The sequence below is a fragment of the Castor canadensis genome, chromosome 7, assembly GCF_047511655.1.
Source record: "Castor canadensis chromosome 7, mCasCan1.hap1v2, whole genome shotgun sequence".
NCBI lineage: Eukaryota > Metazoa > Chordata > Mammalia > Rodentia > Castoridae > Castor > Castor canadensis.
Genome location: NC_133392.1, coordinates 10,066,792 through 10,080,359, shown reverse-complemented (window position 1 = coordinate 10,080,359; position 13,568 = coordinate 10,066,792). Strand labels below are relative to the sequence as shown.

The 13,568-nt window shown below is 40.6% G+C and overlaps 1 protein-coding gene across 2 annotated transcripts; it reads right to left on the bottom strand.

The window, feature by feature from the left end:
- Positions 1–934: 934 nt before the first annotated feature.
- On the bottom strand, positions 935–13,534 carry Nsmce4a (NSE4 homolog A, SMC5-SMC6 complex component). 2 transcript variants are annotated; one of them, XM_020171800.2, is made up of 11 exons: positions 13,192–13,534; positions 12,456–12,533; positions 10,351–10,481; positions 7,891–8,042; positions 5,914–6,013; positions 5,150–5,240; positions 4,254–4,348; positions 3,073–3,121; positions 2,034–2,128; positions 1,861–1,947; positions 935–1,049 (listed from the first exon to the last, which is right to left on the bottom strand). In XM_020171800.2, the coding sequence occupies exons 1-10, from the start codon at positions 13,472–13,474 to the stop codon at positions 1,873–1,875; spliced, it is 1,149 nt and encodes a 382-aa protein (XP_020027389.1). In that variant the 5' UTR covers positions 13,475–13,534; the 3' UTR covers positions 935–1,049; positions 1,861–1,872. The 2 variants fall into 2 exon arrangements, with proteins under 2 accessions (XP_020027389.1, XP_073934267.1); XM_074078166.1 differs by lacking the exon at positions 13,192–13,534 and adding an exon at positions 12,650–13,182.
- Positions 13,535–13,568: the final 34 nt, after the last annotated feature.

Here is a 13,568-nt window from a genome sequence, read left to right as displayed (position 1 = left end):
GGGGGTGGAGTGGGTGGTAAGGGAGGGGGTGGGGGCAGGGGGGAGAAATGAACCAAGCCTTGTATGCACATATGAATAATAAAAGAAAAATGAAAAAAAAAAAAAAAGAAAACACAGGTTGATGGGAAAGGCTCAGACCTTTCACAGTGAGTGATCTCTGGACAAAAAAAAATAATAATAAAATAAAATAAAATGTGGGGAACAGTTTTATACATTTGGTTAAGATTGCCCCTATGCTGTCACAGTGTGAGGACAGAAAGGAGACCCTGAATAACTCTTATTTTAAAAGGAGGGAGAACAGTAGCCTGACAAGGGACACAGGAACTTTTGTTTTAAGAGGGGAGATGAACAGAGTTGAAGGGAAAACACCAGATGTGGGTAGAGGGGATGACTGAGTGAGTTCAGTCTCCCAGGAAGAATCCAGAGCCTTTCAAGGTAAAGGTATCACTACTTCTGAAATCAGAGAGAGGAAAGGAAAACAGAGGAAAATAGAGAGTTGGAGGATGGGAGAAGGAATCCCAAAAAACACCAAGGGCAGACTAGGAAGTCCAGCAGAAATGAGACACCTGGAGCAGCATGTGGTAGGACAGATCCAGGGCTGCTGTTGCTGGGGAAAGTATCCAGCCTGGCTTATCCCAGAGGACTTAATAGTAGTTCCTCATGTGTAAATCATAGGCTCAATCATGAAACTGCTGCTATTTGACCATTTTTAACAATTTCATATGGTACAATCTATTTGTTGACTTGACTAACAACTTAAAAGAGTCACTAAAAGAACTATAGTGATCCACAGGGCATTAACAACCTAAGTAAAACTTTCAATGATATACGACTGAGAAAAGAGAAAATTCCCATAAAAAGAAAATAAAAATAACAATTATTTGTGAATATGGCAGTGGAATTCCTTTAATTAAAGACAACCATGACAAATTCATTAACTATCAAAAGCTACATTTTACTAAAAACAACCTGTCCTTAAAAATGTTTAATCATACAATATATACAATACATGCTGCTTTTCTTTTTGGATTTCACTATCCACTTGAGTCCTAAAAAGAGAAAAAAAAAGAGCTGGTTAACAGTTGATAAATGAAATCTAACAACTAACCCCTCCTCAGTGAGTATGGCCCAGGTTAACCCATATTACCTATGACTATTCTTCTCTTTACAGAAGTAAATTATGGAATAAAAGTTCAATTAATTGAAGCGAATAAGAGTTTACATTAAGTGCTTTAAAAACTCAGAGAAAATTGAAGGTAGGAAAAAAAAAAAACAAAACTTGGTGATTGTCTGGTTTAAAAGTGCTCCCATTGTATACCTAAGGTAAATGAAGCTAAGTGAGATGAAGTGACTGACTTGCCCAAGGGTTTAAAGTAAGGGGTAGCAGACAGAATTCTGGTCTGCTGATTCCCACTGACAGCTGTCTGCAGCACAAAGTACCAGATGATTACTAGCACGTTCCTAGGTATCTTCCTTTATTAACACAAAGGCATATTTCACAGCATAATTCAAGTTTCAGAAATGCCCATTTACTAACAGCATTCCCTGCTTTGTACTTATTAGACAAGCAAATCTAATGGGAGAGTGAACAACACTAGGAAGGATTCAGTGTTTCACTTATCTAATCTATCAATTTGTTAGGGCAAAATAATCCAAACCAAGAACAAACTCTCCTACGCTGTTCTTCAGCTGCAGATTTTAACATGGAAGTAACCAATTCAGAGAAGGGACTCCCACCTAACTACCTCAGGGTTACAGTTCTAGGAATGAGGCACCAGGGGGAGGCAAAAACCCACATTTCACTGGAATGGCTTGGATTGCAAATAAACTATAATGAAGCTGTCATGTAGAAAATGTTACCTTCATCTAGTATCAAGCACTTAGCCTCTGCTGGCTCTGACCCAATGAAATCACAGGCTCGGAAATCTCAAAGGTCTTCACAATCTCCTGGGAGGGAGCAAAGAATATTTGGGCAGAGGCCTGCAGTCAAGGAAGTCAGCATCAGAACCACACAGGAAACATGCAGCGCTCACCTCCCAGTCACGGTAACTCAGAGCTATAATTCCTTGATTCCTAATTTGGGTGCTTTGGTCAATTCCTTCACTGTCTTCATTAATATTAACAGGCTCTGTTTGAAAGACAAATTTTTCAAAGATTATCAAATCAGAGTAGGTAATAAGAACAGCAACTATTAACAGGAATGAAATTTGTACTGAGAAGATACTTATTACGTACTTACTAGGATTTCACATATTATCAAGTTGCTGCAGTGTTACAGAAGCAAGTAATCCCATCTGCTTTCATTTGAGAAAACAAAAGCCTCTGCATATCTATGTACTAACCACAAAGCTAAACCCTAGTGAGTCCAGTACGAAATTGAGAACATCCAAAGTAACAAGCACAATGAAAGGATTTCTTTATAGGAGACCTTAGAGGGACATAGATAATAGAGTGAAATTAAACTGAAGTAAGAAGGAAAGATTCACAGGACCTCAATATGGGAGGAGCTGACATCCAGAGACATGGTTAGCAAAAGGAAATGACAAAATGACTACAATTACAAACCTTCTAAATTAAAATTTAAGGAAGTTTTTTCATTTTATTGGTAATCATGTTTTGTTTTGTTTTTGGCAGCACTGGGGTTTGAACTCAGGTTCTCACGCTTGGTAGGCAGTCATTCTTTCTGCTTGAGCCACTCCACTGACCCTGTTAATCTTTTTAACAGATGTTGAATGAATGATATAGACAAATCCATCAAAGTTTGAAACCATGACCATGTTTTCAGACTCTTCAGTTAGCTGGGCAAGATACAACATTGCAAAAGTGTGGTTTTACAAATTTCATTAAAAATGAAAACTCACATGGCGGTGCATGCCTGTAATCCCAGTATTCAGGAGGCTGAGGCAGGGGGACTATGAGTTCAAGGCTAGCCTGGCCTACATGGTGAGACTCTTTTTATCTCAAAAAAATTTTTTTTAATTAAAACTTATTTGCATTTGGTAAAATATGTTTCATATACTCTAATAACAAATATGTTTTCTCTAAAACTAAATTTTCCCTAGAATCATTTACCTATTATTGGCAGTCGGTCTTGGTCAAGTCGTATCCTTGCAAAACCATCCTAAAACAAAAACATGATTTGAGAAGATGACTAAAATCTAGACTCAAACCTATGAATGAAAACTATTATTAAATCAGAAAAATCTGTGTCTTGGACAGTCAAAATGTACCCTAAGTATAATGAGATGAGACAGAACATTGCTCAGGTTTCTAATCACTTTTTACCAAGCATATCCTTATTCACGAGACTCTCTTAAGGGAAATTCTGTCATGTCTCTTTAACTGACTTGTGCATATTTTATGTACACAATTCTATCACTGAGATCATTGGCAAGATATTCCTTTATTTTTGAGAAAATATTCTGGTCAATATAAGCTTTGGTCAAATTCTTCTTACATGTGTTGGAATGCCACACATTTAGACTAAAAACAGTCTAAAGCAAACATCCACAGGACACTGAGTAGGGCTTTCTTAAATCCCATTTTGAAAAATGCCAAACTTAAAAAACTAGTAAACTACTGTATAGACCTCCCATATATCCTTTACCCATATTCACTGTTAAACTTTTGTCACATTTACTTTACCATTACCTGCCTCCTACCACTGTGTGTGTGTGTACATTTTATATAATTATATATACCATTATAATTTCATATTCAACTTTACTAATTCTTCCTCTAAATATAGGCTGAGTATCCCTTATTGAAAATGCTTGGAACCAGAAGTATTTCAGGTTTCAGACTTTTTCAGATTGTGGAATATGTACATATACAGAGAGATATCTTGGTGATGGGACCCAAGTCTACACATGATATCCACTGACGTTTCATAAACACCTCATATACATAGCCTAAAGGTAACTGTTTTAGTGTGCTGGTTTTAATTGTGACCTATCACATGAGACCAATCTGCAGTTTTTCACTTGTTGCATCATGTCAGCACTTAAAAACTTTCAGATTTTGGAGCATTTAGATTTTCAGATTAAAGAGGCTCAACCTGTAATTTCTGACAGTGTAAAAGCAAGCACACAAAAGTTTAGCTAGTTCTTCTACCTAATATACCAGTTAATGTTTAGCTACATTGGATCTAAACTAGATATTGTATAAATACCTCTGCCAGCTCTCCTCCACAGCCTTTATAATGTATCCTTTAAAAAGAATAAAAAAGCAATTAAAGAAATCTCAAATCTTACCCGTATGATGAAGGAAACATGAAAGATGTTTTCCACTGTACGGGGGAAAGAATGTGGGTCAATCACAAAGTCAAAAAAGGACATTGGAGTATCAGCTGTAGGAAAAAAGAGAAAAAATTCTTCAGAATGGGAACTGGTCATTTGCTTATCAATAAGACCTATTCTTTCCAGCATTCTCCAGAAACAACAAAAGGTCAAACACAGGTGCCTACCTATCTATCAGCCCTCTAAAGCCATCAAAGAAATATTAGCAAAAACACACAGTCATACTCAAGATTTTCATGTCAGAAGCTTATACAAGAGTAAAATGCAATAAAGAATTTATCCAGTAGTAGAGATTTTTAAGTGTATTTATAATATAGTCACCCCAGGGAATCACTGACAGGAATAAGAAAGACCTGCCTGTGTGTATTGATATGGAAGAATGTTCACATGGAAAAGTCACATTGCAGAAGAAAGCATGTATCATGATTAGTTTTGAAAAAAGCAAAAACAAAACAACCCCAAAACCAAAAAACAGTTACATGTATCTTTATATGATGAAACAAACAGAAAATAATGTGAAAACACACAGATCATGTTTCACAAATGACTATCTTTGGGGAGCAACGGAAAGTAGGTTAGGTACTTGATTTTTTTTTTTTTTTAACTTTTCCACTTATTGGAGCAAGTTTTATAACAGAAAAAATTCTGTCTTTTAAAGATAAAAAGTTCTTCACCAGCACTCTCTCATGAGGTTTCTAAAGGGGAGAAGCCTCATTAAATACACATCACAAGAATCAAAAGCATTCAAATATTGCATACAATTGAAAATGTCTTTTAAATAAAAATAACCTCATTAAAGTAACACGGGTGATAAATACAACATGCTGTTTTTAATTTGGTGGCATACTTACGATCTTCTCGAAAATACGTTTGCAGTAATCCCAAGATTCTTTCAACTTCTTTTTCTGTTGCTTCTTGATGAGATTCTTCCATGCTTTTCAACTGGAAAAGATAAAGCCACAATCAAGATGACTGACCTCCTCACTTGTCAGTTAACAATCTTTTCTTCTCTCTTAAACACCCCAACTTCTCAAAATGATTTTTGTCTGAAATATCTAGCAATTTTATTGCAATCTTAGAATTTGTAATTTAATTTTTTTTCTAGTTTCAGTAACATTTTTATATGAATTTCTTAGCAGAAGAGTAACACTACCAAATCAACCATTTTCAGGTTGACCATACAGTAGCAAAATACAAAAAAAGGGCAGCTTAGGACACTGGTTCTTAACTGGAAGCGATTGTATATCCTCCCCCGGCCCATCATCTAGAGATATTTTTGATTGACTGTCACAACTAGAGTGAGGGTTGCTATTGATGTCGAGTCTGTAAAGGCCACGGATACTGCTAAACATCCTACAAAGCCCAGGGCAGGTCCCCCAGTACAGAATTAGCCAGCCTTAATGACAGCACTGAGGTTGAGACTCCTAGTGGAGATCAGATCAAAACCATAGAAATGAGTTAAAACAAGAGGCCAATCCAACAAAATGTTGAAAGACTTAAGATGACTATTTAAATAACAGAACCTGACTCCAGATGCTAAAGTTTACAATAGATGGTCAATTGCATTTCCATTATATTAATGGCAGTTTAAAAAGCAGCATTTGAAGAAACAAACCTGAGCAGGCATTGCCCGCTGCTCTTCTATCGTACGCTCTTTTCTTGGACGATCGATTCGTGGCTTTGGCACAGGGAACTCTCCTTCTATTGAACCCAATCTAATGAAAAATACGCTTTCATGTCTTTTTTTGTTTGTTTTTTAAACAAATTTCACTAACTAAAAGCAGTAGGCATGGTATAGTCAAATTCAGACCAGGCATCAGTGATGTTTGAGCTGGTGTCAGACTAGGACTCTAGTAAGGTATGTGACATCCTTTCTGCTCCATCTACACTTCTAAAAGAACTTGTTGAGTTTTGCTCAGCCAGATACCTCCTCGAACTCCCTCATGGTGCTAAGTTCCATAGGCCAGTGAATGTAATTGTGAAGTCTTTGCAGCTAGCCTATTGTCTGTTTTACAAAGCCAACTTCTGAGATCAGGGGAAGGATGGGCATCTGAGGAAGGGGAAAAGAACTGCTCTCATGGGGTCAAAAGCCTTGTGCCAGGGCAGAGGCTCACAGCCTGGGACTACAGACACACCTATCGGGATGACAGCCAAGCAGTCATAGGATTCTCTCACCATCTTCCCCCCCAAAAAATCTATATATAGTCTCCAGCTATAGTAATGTATGTATCATATAAAGAAAAGGCCCCAAGAATCTAGACCCGTGAGTTCCCTATACTTGAGATCAAAGTATGTGGTGTAGATGGATAGAGATTAATACACAGATCCATCTTGGCATAATATGGAAGATCCCATAATGCTGCTGGAGAGGGCTACTCAAGTGCTATGAGAGCACTGAAGCAAGGATATCTACCCAAATATGGGAGAGCTCAAGTTGGGAAATCCAGTGCTACACTGATAATTCCTCTGGAGAAGTTACTGGAAGGTTCCAGGTTGGGATCTGTGGGCAAGTAAACCTTACCAGATGAAAAAGGGGGCAAAGACATGGGAGGTGGAGGGAATGGCAAGTGCAGGGGCGCAGAGTTATAAGCACTTCATGATGGCTAGAAATTAGGCTACACAATGAGATACGATTCAAGGCTTAATCTTTAGATGCTAGGACTTATGACAGAGCTTAGCAATGAATAGTAAAATCAAAGATTGACTTTACCCTGCAGTAAAGAAGTACAGTCTTTACTGTGTAATTTACACAATGGCTCAATGGGTACCAAAGCTGCCTGAAGGCTTGCTATAGATGCCTGGGCCTGTATCACAGACCCACAACAATCTGGATCTCCAAAGCCTTCTAAATGGGAAACTATCAATCTCAGGAAGTCTAAAGGGGAGAATCAAAAAAGACAAATGTCCAGGAGCTATACCACTTAAGGAACAAAGGTCTGAAACAACTTGGACAGTAACCCTAGAGAAGGTCTGTGCTAAAAAAATAGGACAAAGGCTATCTTACAAAAGAACCTGCAAGGGCTGCTCTTGGCTTCTCCATAGGACCAAAGTACAAAGTTAAGACAGAAGCCAATTTCATTTGATAATAAAAACTTCTTAAAAGTAGAACTGCATCCAAACATTGAACCAGGCAGCTTATGTGATAGTGACTCAAGTAGTATTCAAATATATAAGACGTGATCATCCAACAGGATACTATAATAAATGGCCCTTCACGTATATTGCTACAACCTTAGGAGACCCTCAGGTAAGAGGTATCATTCTCCTACATGATAAGGATTTCAAAGATGATAAAACAAAACCAAAATATGCTATAGACCCAAAATCTGATGGGCTACAATGCAGATACTCCAGCAGAGAACCTTATTAAGGAGGCTCTGATCCATGGCCTTTCCTGCTGGCATAGGATGAGAGATCCTTTAAGGTTCCATCTACATAAAGAGTCTACAGACTTCGAAATCAAAGTTTAGATGTCTACACAATGGCTTCATGACTGTGACCCCTATGATACATATATAAATCTTTATCCCTACAATAAAACGGTTTAACGTTTACAAATGGCTGGTCTGTTGGAGTTTTAAAGTAATCTTACAGAAAGTGGAATGTATGGGTTTTATTAAAGGTGTTTTCTGCTGTTTTGCCTGATATTTTCCAGGAGTCATAGACTATGAATTCAAAATCAGAGCTATCTTCATCACGGATGAGTTCTTCAGCTTCTAGCGGATTTACACCCATATGTGTCAGCTACAAAAATGAAGGAAAACAAAAAACCCCAGTTAGGCCACAAGCAGTCATTCTCCACATCCAATAATCTGTGTATCACTTAGCGTTTAAGAGGTCAGAGGCAAAGCCTGCTTCAGAGACTTAATATGCTGGCTAAATTTCTTACTGTAAAAGTAATTTTACATATAAATTCCTATTCAAAGGTACCTTGTTTTTGATAGAAAATACTTCTCAGTGTACTGAGAACTTTGGATGAGAAAGTCAGATGATTTAGACCAGTGGTTTTCAACTACAGTCATTTTGCCAGCAGGCACCTTCTGGCAATACCAAAACATTTGTGGTTGTCACACTGACACGCCACTGCTTCTACTGGGTAGACACCCCCAAGACAAAGACTTACCCAGCCCAAAACATCAACAGAGCCAAGGCTGAGCAACCCTGCTCTAGCCCCCTGGCAGGCTTAGAAGTTCAAGAATACCAGAACAGCTAAGCCCACGGGGATGGTTACATCATAAGCACTTCAGTTAACAGTAAAACTGTACCAGTATAAAAACTTGATCCCCAATCAAAAGCTTCAAGGCAAAACAGGGAAGTTAGCTGGTTTTCAAATTTTAATCTTTGGCAAACTTCCTGGAGGTCTGTACTCAGCTCATATCTCAGTGTATCTAGAAAAGAGCGGCCAGGCACCACTGAGAGAACTGTTCATCTTCCTGAGAACACTGGTAATTCTCTCATCTCAAACTAACTTACAGAAAATACATCATATTGAATTTAGTTTTATGACAGAACACTTTTATTACATATCCTGCAAAATGCCTAGAAGTTATTAATTAAAAGGGTTACATATATATAAAAATAATAACCACCAAATCCTCAGGAGCTTAACCTTATTAAAAACAAGCAAACTTTGAAAGGCTTCAGGGGCCTGAGCAGAGCAGTACAAGACTACTCACTCCACTCTCTTGCCGCCCACTCCTGCCATTGCACCTGCACAGGAGACATTTCAACTTCTGTCTGGTCAGATCTACCAACCTTTTCCTTAGAGTGTCTATGTTTTATGTTATACTTGGGAAGTCCTTCCCCAAGCACAGTCTAGACAGCTATTCACTTAAGGCTTTATATTTACTGCTTTAAGACTTCTGGAATTTATTTTGGTATGTTATTTAAAGTACTGAGCTTTACCTAATTTTAAAAAGTAATTAAAAAACTTAGGGCTGGTGGAGTGGCTCAAGTGTGAGAGAACCTGCCTAGCAAGTGCCTTGAGTTCAAACCCCAGTACCACCAAAACAAAACAAAACAAAACTACATGTGTACATAAGTGTGTATTTTCATAAATATATTATACATTAAAATAATGTTTAAATGACTTTACAAAATAATCATTTTATCTGGTCAGATCTCACAGCACAAAATCTTTCTTTTTTTTTCTTCTTTATTTGCAGTGCTGGGGATGGAATCCAGGGCCTCACACAGGCTTAGCAAGCATTCTACCACTGAGTTCTACTCTTACTCCTTTTGTAATTTTTATTTTGTCACAAGGTCTCAATATATAGCCCAGGCTACCCTTGAACTTGCAATCCTCCCGCCTCAGCCTCCTGAGTACTTAGTATTACAGACTTACTCTACCACACCCAACCTAAATCATTTTAATAACCATAAAACATAAACATCCAGTCTGAAATTCAGTGTTCATACCAAGGGGCATCTCTCTGTGCTAGGACAGTTGGCTCAGTAGAATGAAACAAGACAATGGAGTACCATACAAGGTCAGTCTGCACTTTTTTTTTTTTTTTGACATATCCATCAGGAAAAATTTTTAAATTTCTAGTACCAACTATTCAAATTTGTTAAAAGGCAAAGGAATGTGAATAAAATAAAAATTAAAAAAAAAAGCAAAGCCACAATCATATCTGTATAGTTGTAAAGTACTCTCAAAGACAGACCAAAATATGCCTCCTTACTAGGCCTAACTCATCAACTGAGCTCTGCCTCCCCCCACCAGTGTGGGCTCCCACCCAGCCAGGTCACCAAGAATGATTCAGAACACTTCTGATGTGACTGAGAAAATGGCCATTTATAAACAACCATAGCACCCAGGGTCTTAAAACAGAAAGCTAAGAGGTTTTCAAACTGTTCTAAGCTCCCACCCCAAATCCCACCACATAGTCAGCTTTTATCCGTTAATCTCTTTAGAGGAATATGAGTCCAGAAAAAGAAAAAAAAAGGGAAAATAAAGTAAAATCATCTACAAACTGATACAGGCAAGTAGATAATTATACAATATAATAGAAAAAAATTTTTAATGAAAATTCTATAGCTTTGAACTTACTAGAGCTTCAACATATCTTAACATATCAAACGAGCTCAGATCAGAGCGCAGCTGCTTTGCTTTCTCTTTGCCCAAATCTGAAGCTAGAACGAGAAAGTGGGCATCCAGGACTGCTTCTCGTGCCCGGGACACTATCAAGCAAAGAAGGAAAATATACATGTCACAAAATACACATTAGCCATAGATACATTTTCTCTACATTTCCAGCTACTTACTAGGATCTTCTACTAGGAAAAAATATATATTTCAATAGGCTGGAAGCAAATCCATCCTCTAAAACTGGTTCCACTTCACGTCCTCAAAATTTCAATCAGAGCTGACCAGTCTTCTTAAAAGCCAGTTTTCATGTTCCTGGTTACTGAACCACAATCTCTTCATCACCCCAGTGTACCAAAACCTCTACCATGTGTAACACTTGTTTTTTCCTTTGACTCAATGAACCCATTCTAATTCCTTTTTCACCTCTGTTGATATAAGTCAGTCAAAAGTCCACTACATGTGGGAAAGGGATGGTATGCAGTTTAGGGAAGTGAAGAAGGGTTCAACTAACTGGAGGAACCCCTCAGGCCTGAGGAGGCTGGGCTTAATAAACCCCAGTAGATAATAGGGAGTCAAGAAGTAGTTTGGGAACATCTGCAAAGGAGCCAGGTAGTTAATAGGGAGTCAAAAAGTAGTCTGGGAACACTTGTAAAAGAGAACTTTTAGAAATACCAAGAAGAGACCAACCCAGCCAAGTTCAAACACAGAAATGACTGTGCCCAGTTTGCCCCTCAAGGCCATTTCAAGCACTGATTTCCTGAACAATCCTCACAAAAACAGCAAAGACTAAATTGGTTTTGTTTTTATGCATCATTTTTGTTCCCAGAGGGAAAGGTTCTCATAATTTAGGAGAATCACTGTGGAAGTGATGATAAGTAAGGGAACAAAGTGGACATAGATGCTGGTTCCTGGGTAGACATGTTCCTGGGCTCTGTTCTACCTCCCCCTTACCCATCAGCCCCACCGCACACTGCAAGGAAAGTGCAAATATGTCACAGATGACTACAGTTTCTGAAGAATGAAAACAGACGTTACATCCATGAACATCAAGCAGCTAGAATTCCATTTGCAGAGCAAGTTCTAGGGCTCAGTTTGGTGGATAATTTCATCTTAAAACTGCTTTAAACAATGAAAATAGCGGGAGGAGGGATTATGACATGTGGATACAGAGCTAATAAGTAAAAATCAAGACAGTAAATGGGTCAGGTCACGGTCACCGCTAGAAAGACAGAAACTGGGCAGCATGTAAGCAGGAGGTGTTAAAAGCTGACAACACTGAAACAAGTGGCCATCCTAGGAAATGACTAGAAATAAACATTCCAGGCCTCAAATAATATGAAGAATTGTAATGTCAGGACACAGCCAGTTCTGTTGACACTTTTTTATTGTCTGCATTCTCCCTTTCTGTTTCTACAGAAGCGTGAGAGAGGCCTGCAGGGGACAGTACTCTGGGTAGTTGTCCCAGGGCTCTGTGACCCAGAACCCATGTCATGGACTTACCCACCTGTTCTCTATCATTGAACACTAGATCATTGCTGCCACAGTCACTGCTGCTTTTAATTCAAACTAAGATTACTTGTAAAAGTATCTATGGTCCAGAATTCAGTGCTCTGAGCGCACTCCTTTCTCTCTCCCCCATCCGGAGGCCAACAAGTACTTGTGTAGACATGGCCACCTCCACTGGGTTACATGTGAAGCAACAGTTGAGGGAGAGATTGGAGTAGAAGACAGGAAAAGAAACAGGACGGATGTCAGAAGCCAGCTCAGTTCTTCTTTAATTCATCCATGCAACAAATGGGATACATATATGTCAACCTCTCAAACATGGGCAGAGAGCTTGTTACAGGAGACCTGCCCCCAGAATTTCATGTAGAGCGCTTGGTATGTGCTTAGCAAATGGTAAGTGCACAATAAAAGTAGTATTTCTGCTGCAATGGAAAATGTTCCGAATCTGGCAAAGCACTACAACAATGGAGCGAATTGTGTAATGACAGTAATTTGCCTCATTTAAAACTAATTTAAATGATCAGAAAAGGTATGACAGCATATATAAAACAATAAATTACCTCCATTAAACAGAGTGTTAGCCTCTTCAAGGACCTCTGTTAATTTGTCGCTGGCATTCAATATATCCTCCCGGTTTTCTATTTAAAAAAAACGAATTTTGGGAAGTGCGCTCATCTTTCACTAAGAGTGGACAAAATTATCACCTGCAGTAGTAAAGCCAAGCCCCACCCTGCTCCCTGCTTTAAGCAATTACTTAAAACGTCATTTTTTTTAGCCAAAATGGCACGAAAGCAGCTTGAACTCGAACAGGAACCCGTGGCTCGCTCCAACCCTAACCCACAGGGCTCCCCTCGTCTGCAGCCTCCGGAGGGCTCGGTTATAGGGCGATCGTCAAGCTCTGCAGGCAGCAGGGTCCCCTGCAGAGCCCGCCTGGGCCGGGTGCGGCGGGGAACGCGCATTTCTGGCAGCTCCACGGGACGAGTCTTGCGGGGCCGGCGAGCCCACGCGGAGAGCGGCTGAGTGCCAGAGAAGGCAGCCGGCGCCCGCGTCCTGCGCTCGGCAGAGTCGCCGGCCAGATCTGGCCTCCAGCTGCTCCAGCCTGCGATCGGGGACCTGCGTGCCCCACCCCGCCAAGGTCGCGCGGCACCAGTGACCAAACGGGTGGCGCGAGCGAATGTAAACAAACGAAGGCGCGCCTCCCGGGCCTGCGCCCGCACCTGCCCACGCCCTTCCCCACCCGCCGGGCGCATGGCGGGGACGCGGCTCCGGCCCGCGCCGCCCCAGGCGCCGCCTTACGTTGGACGGAGTTGATAAGCGCCCGGTACTGATGGCGGATCTGGCGACACAGGCCATGGTCGGTCTCCGCCTCCAAGGTGGCCGGGTCCAACATCTCGTCCCCGGAATCTGACGGCTCTGTGTCCTCCAAGCTCGGGCGCTCCGGGGCCTCCCTGCGCTCCGGCGCGGCGCCGCGGCGGCACAGCGGGGACCGCGAGCGGGAACGAGAACGGGTGCGATCCCGGTGCGGGTCACGGCCCCGGCCCCGGCCCTCGGGCCGGCGGCCGCTGCTGTCCCCAGACATCGCGCCAATTCGCCTTGCAACTTCGGAACGGCGGAAGTTCGCGCCAGAAACTGAAACCCCTGCTCTGCGCGAGCGCGGGCTCAGGGCGGAACGC

Excerpts from the sequence above, each read along its gene's own strand:
- Nsmce4a (XM_074078166.1), bottom strand. The coding sequence starts at position 13,145 with ATGCGCCCGGCGGGTGGGGAAGGGCGTGGGCAGGTGCGGGCGCAGGCC. Across the intron at positions 8,043-10,350 it reads TAAGATATGTTGAAGCTCTA|CTGACACATATGGGTGTAAA; the intron begins GTAAGTTCAAAG and ends TCATTTTTGTAG. Across the intron at positions 2,129-3,072 it reads AGACCGACTGCCAATAATAG|AGCCTGTTAATATTAATGAA; the intron begins GTAAATGATTCT and ends TCTTTCAAACAG.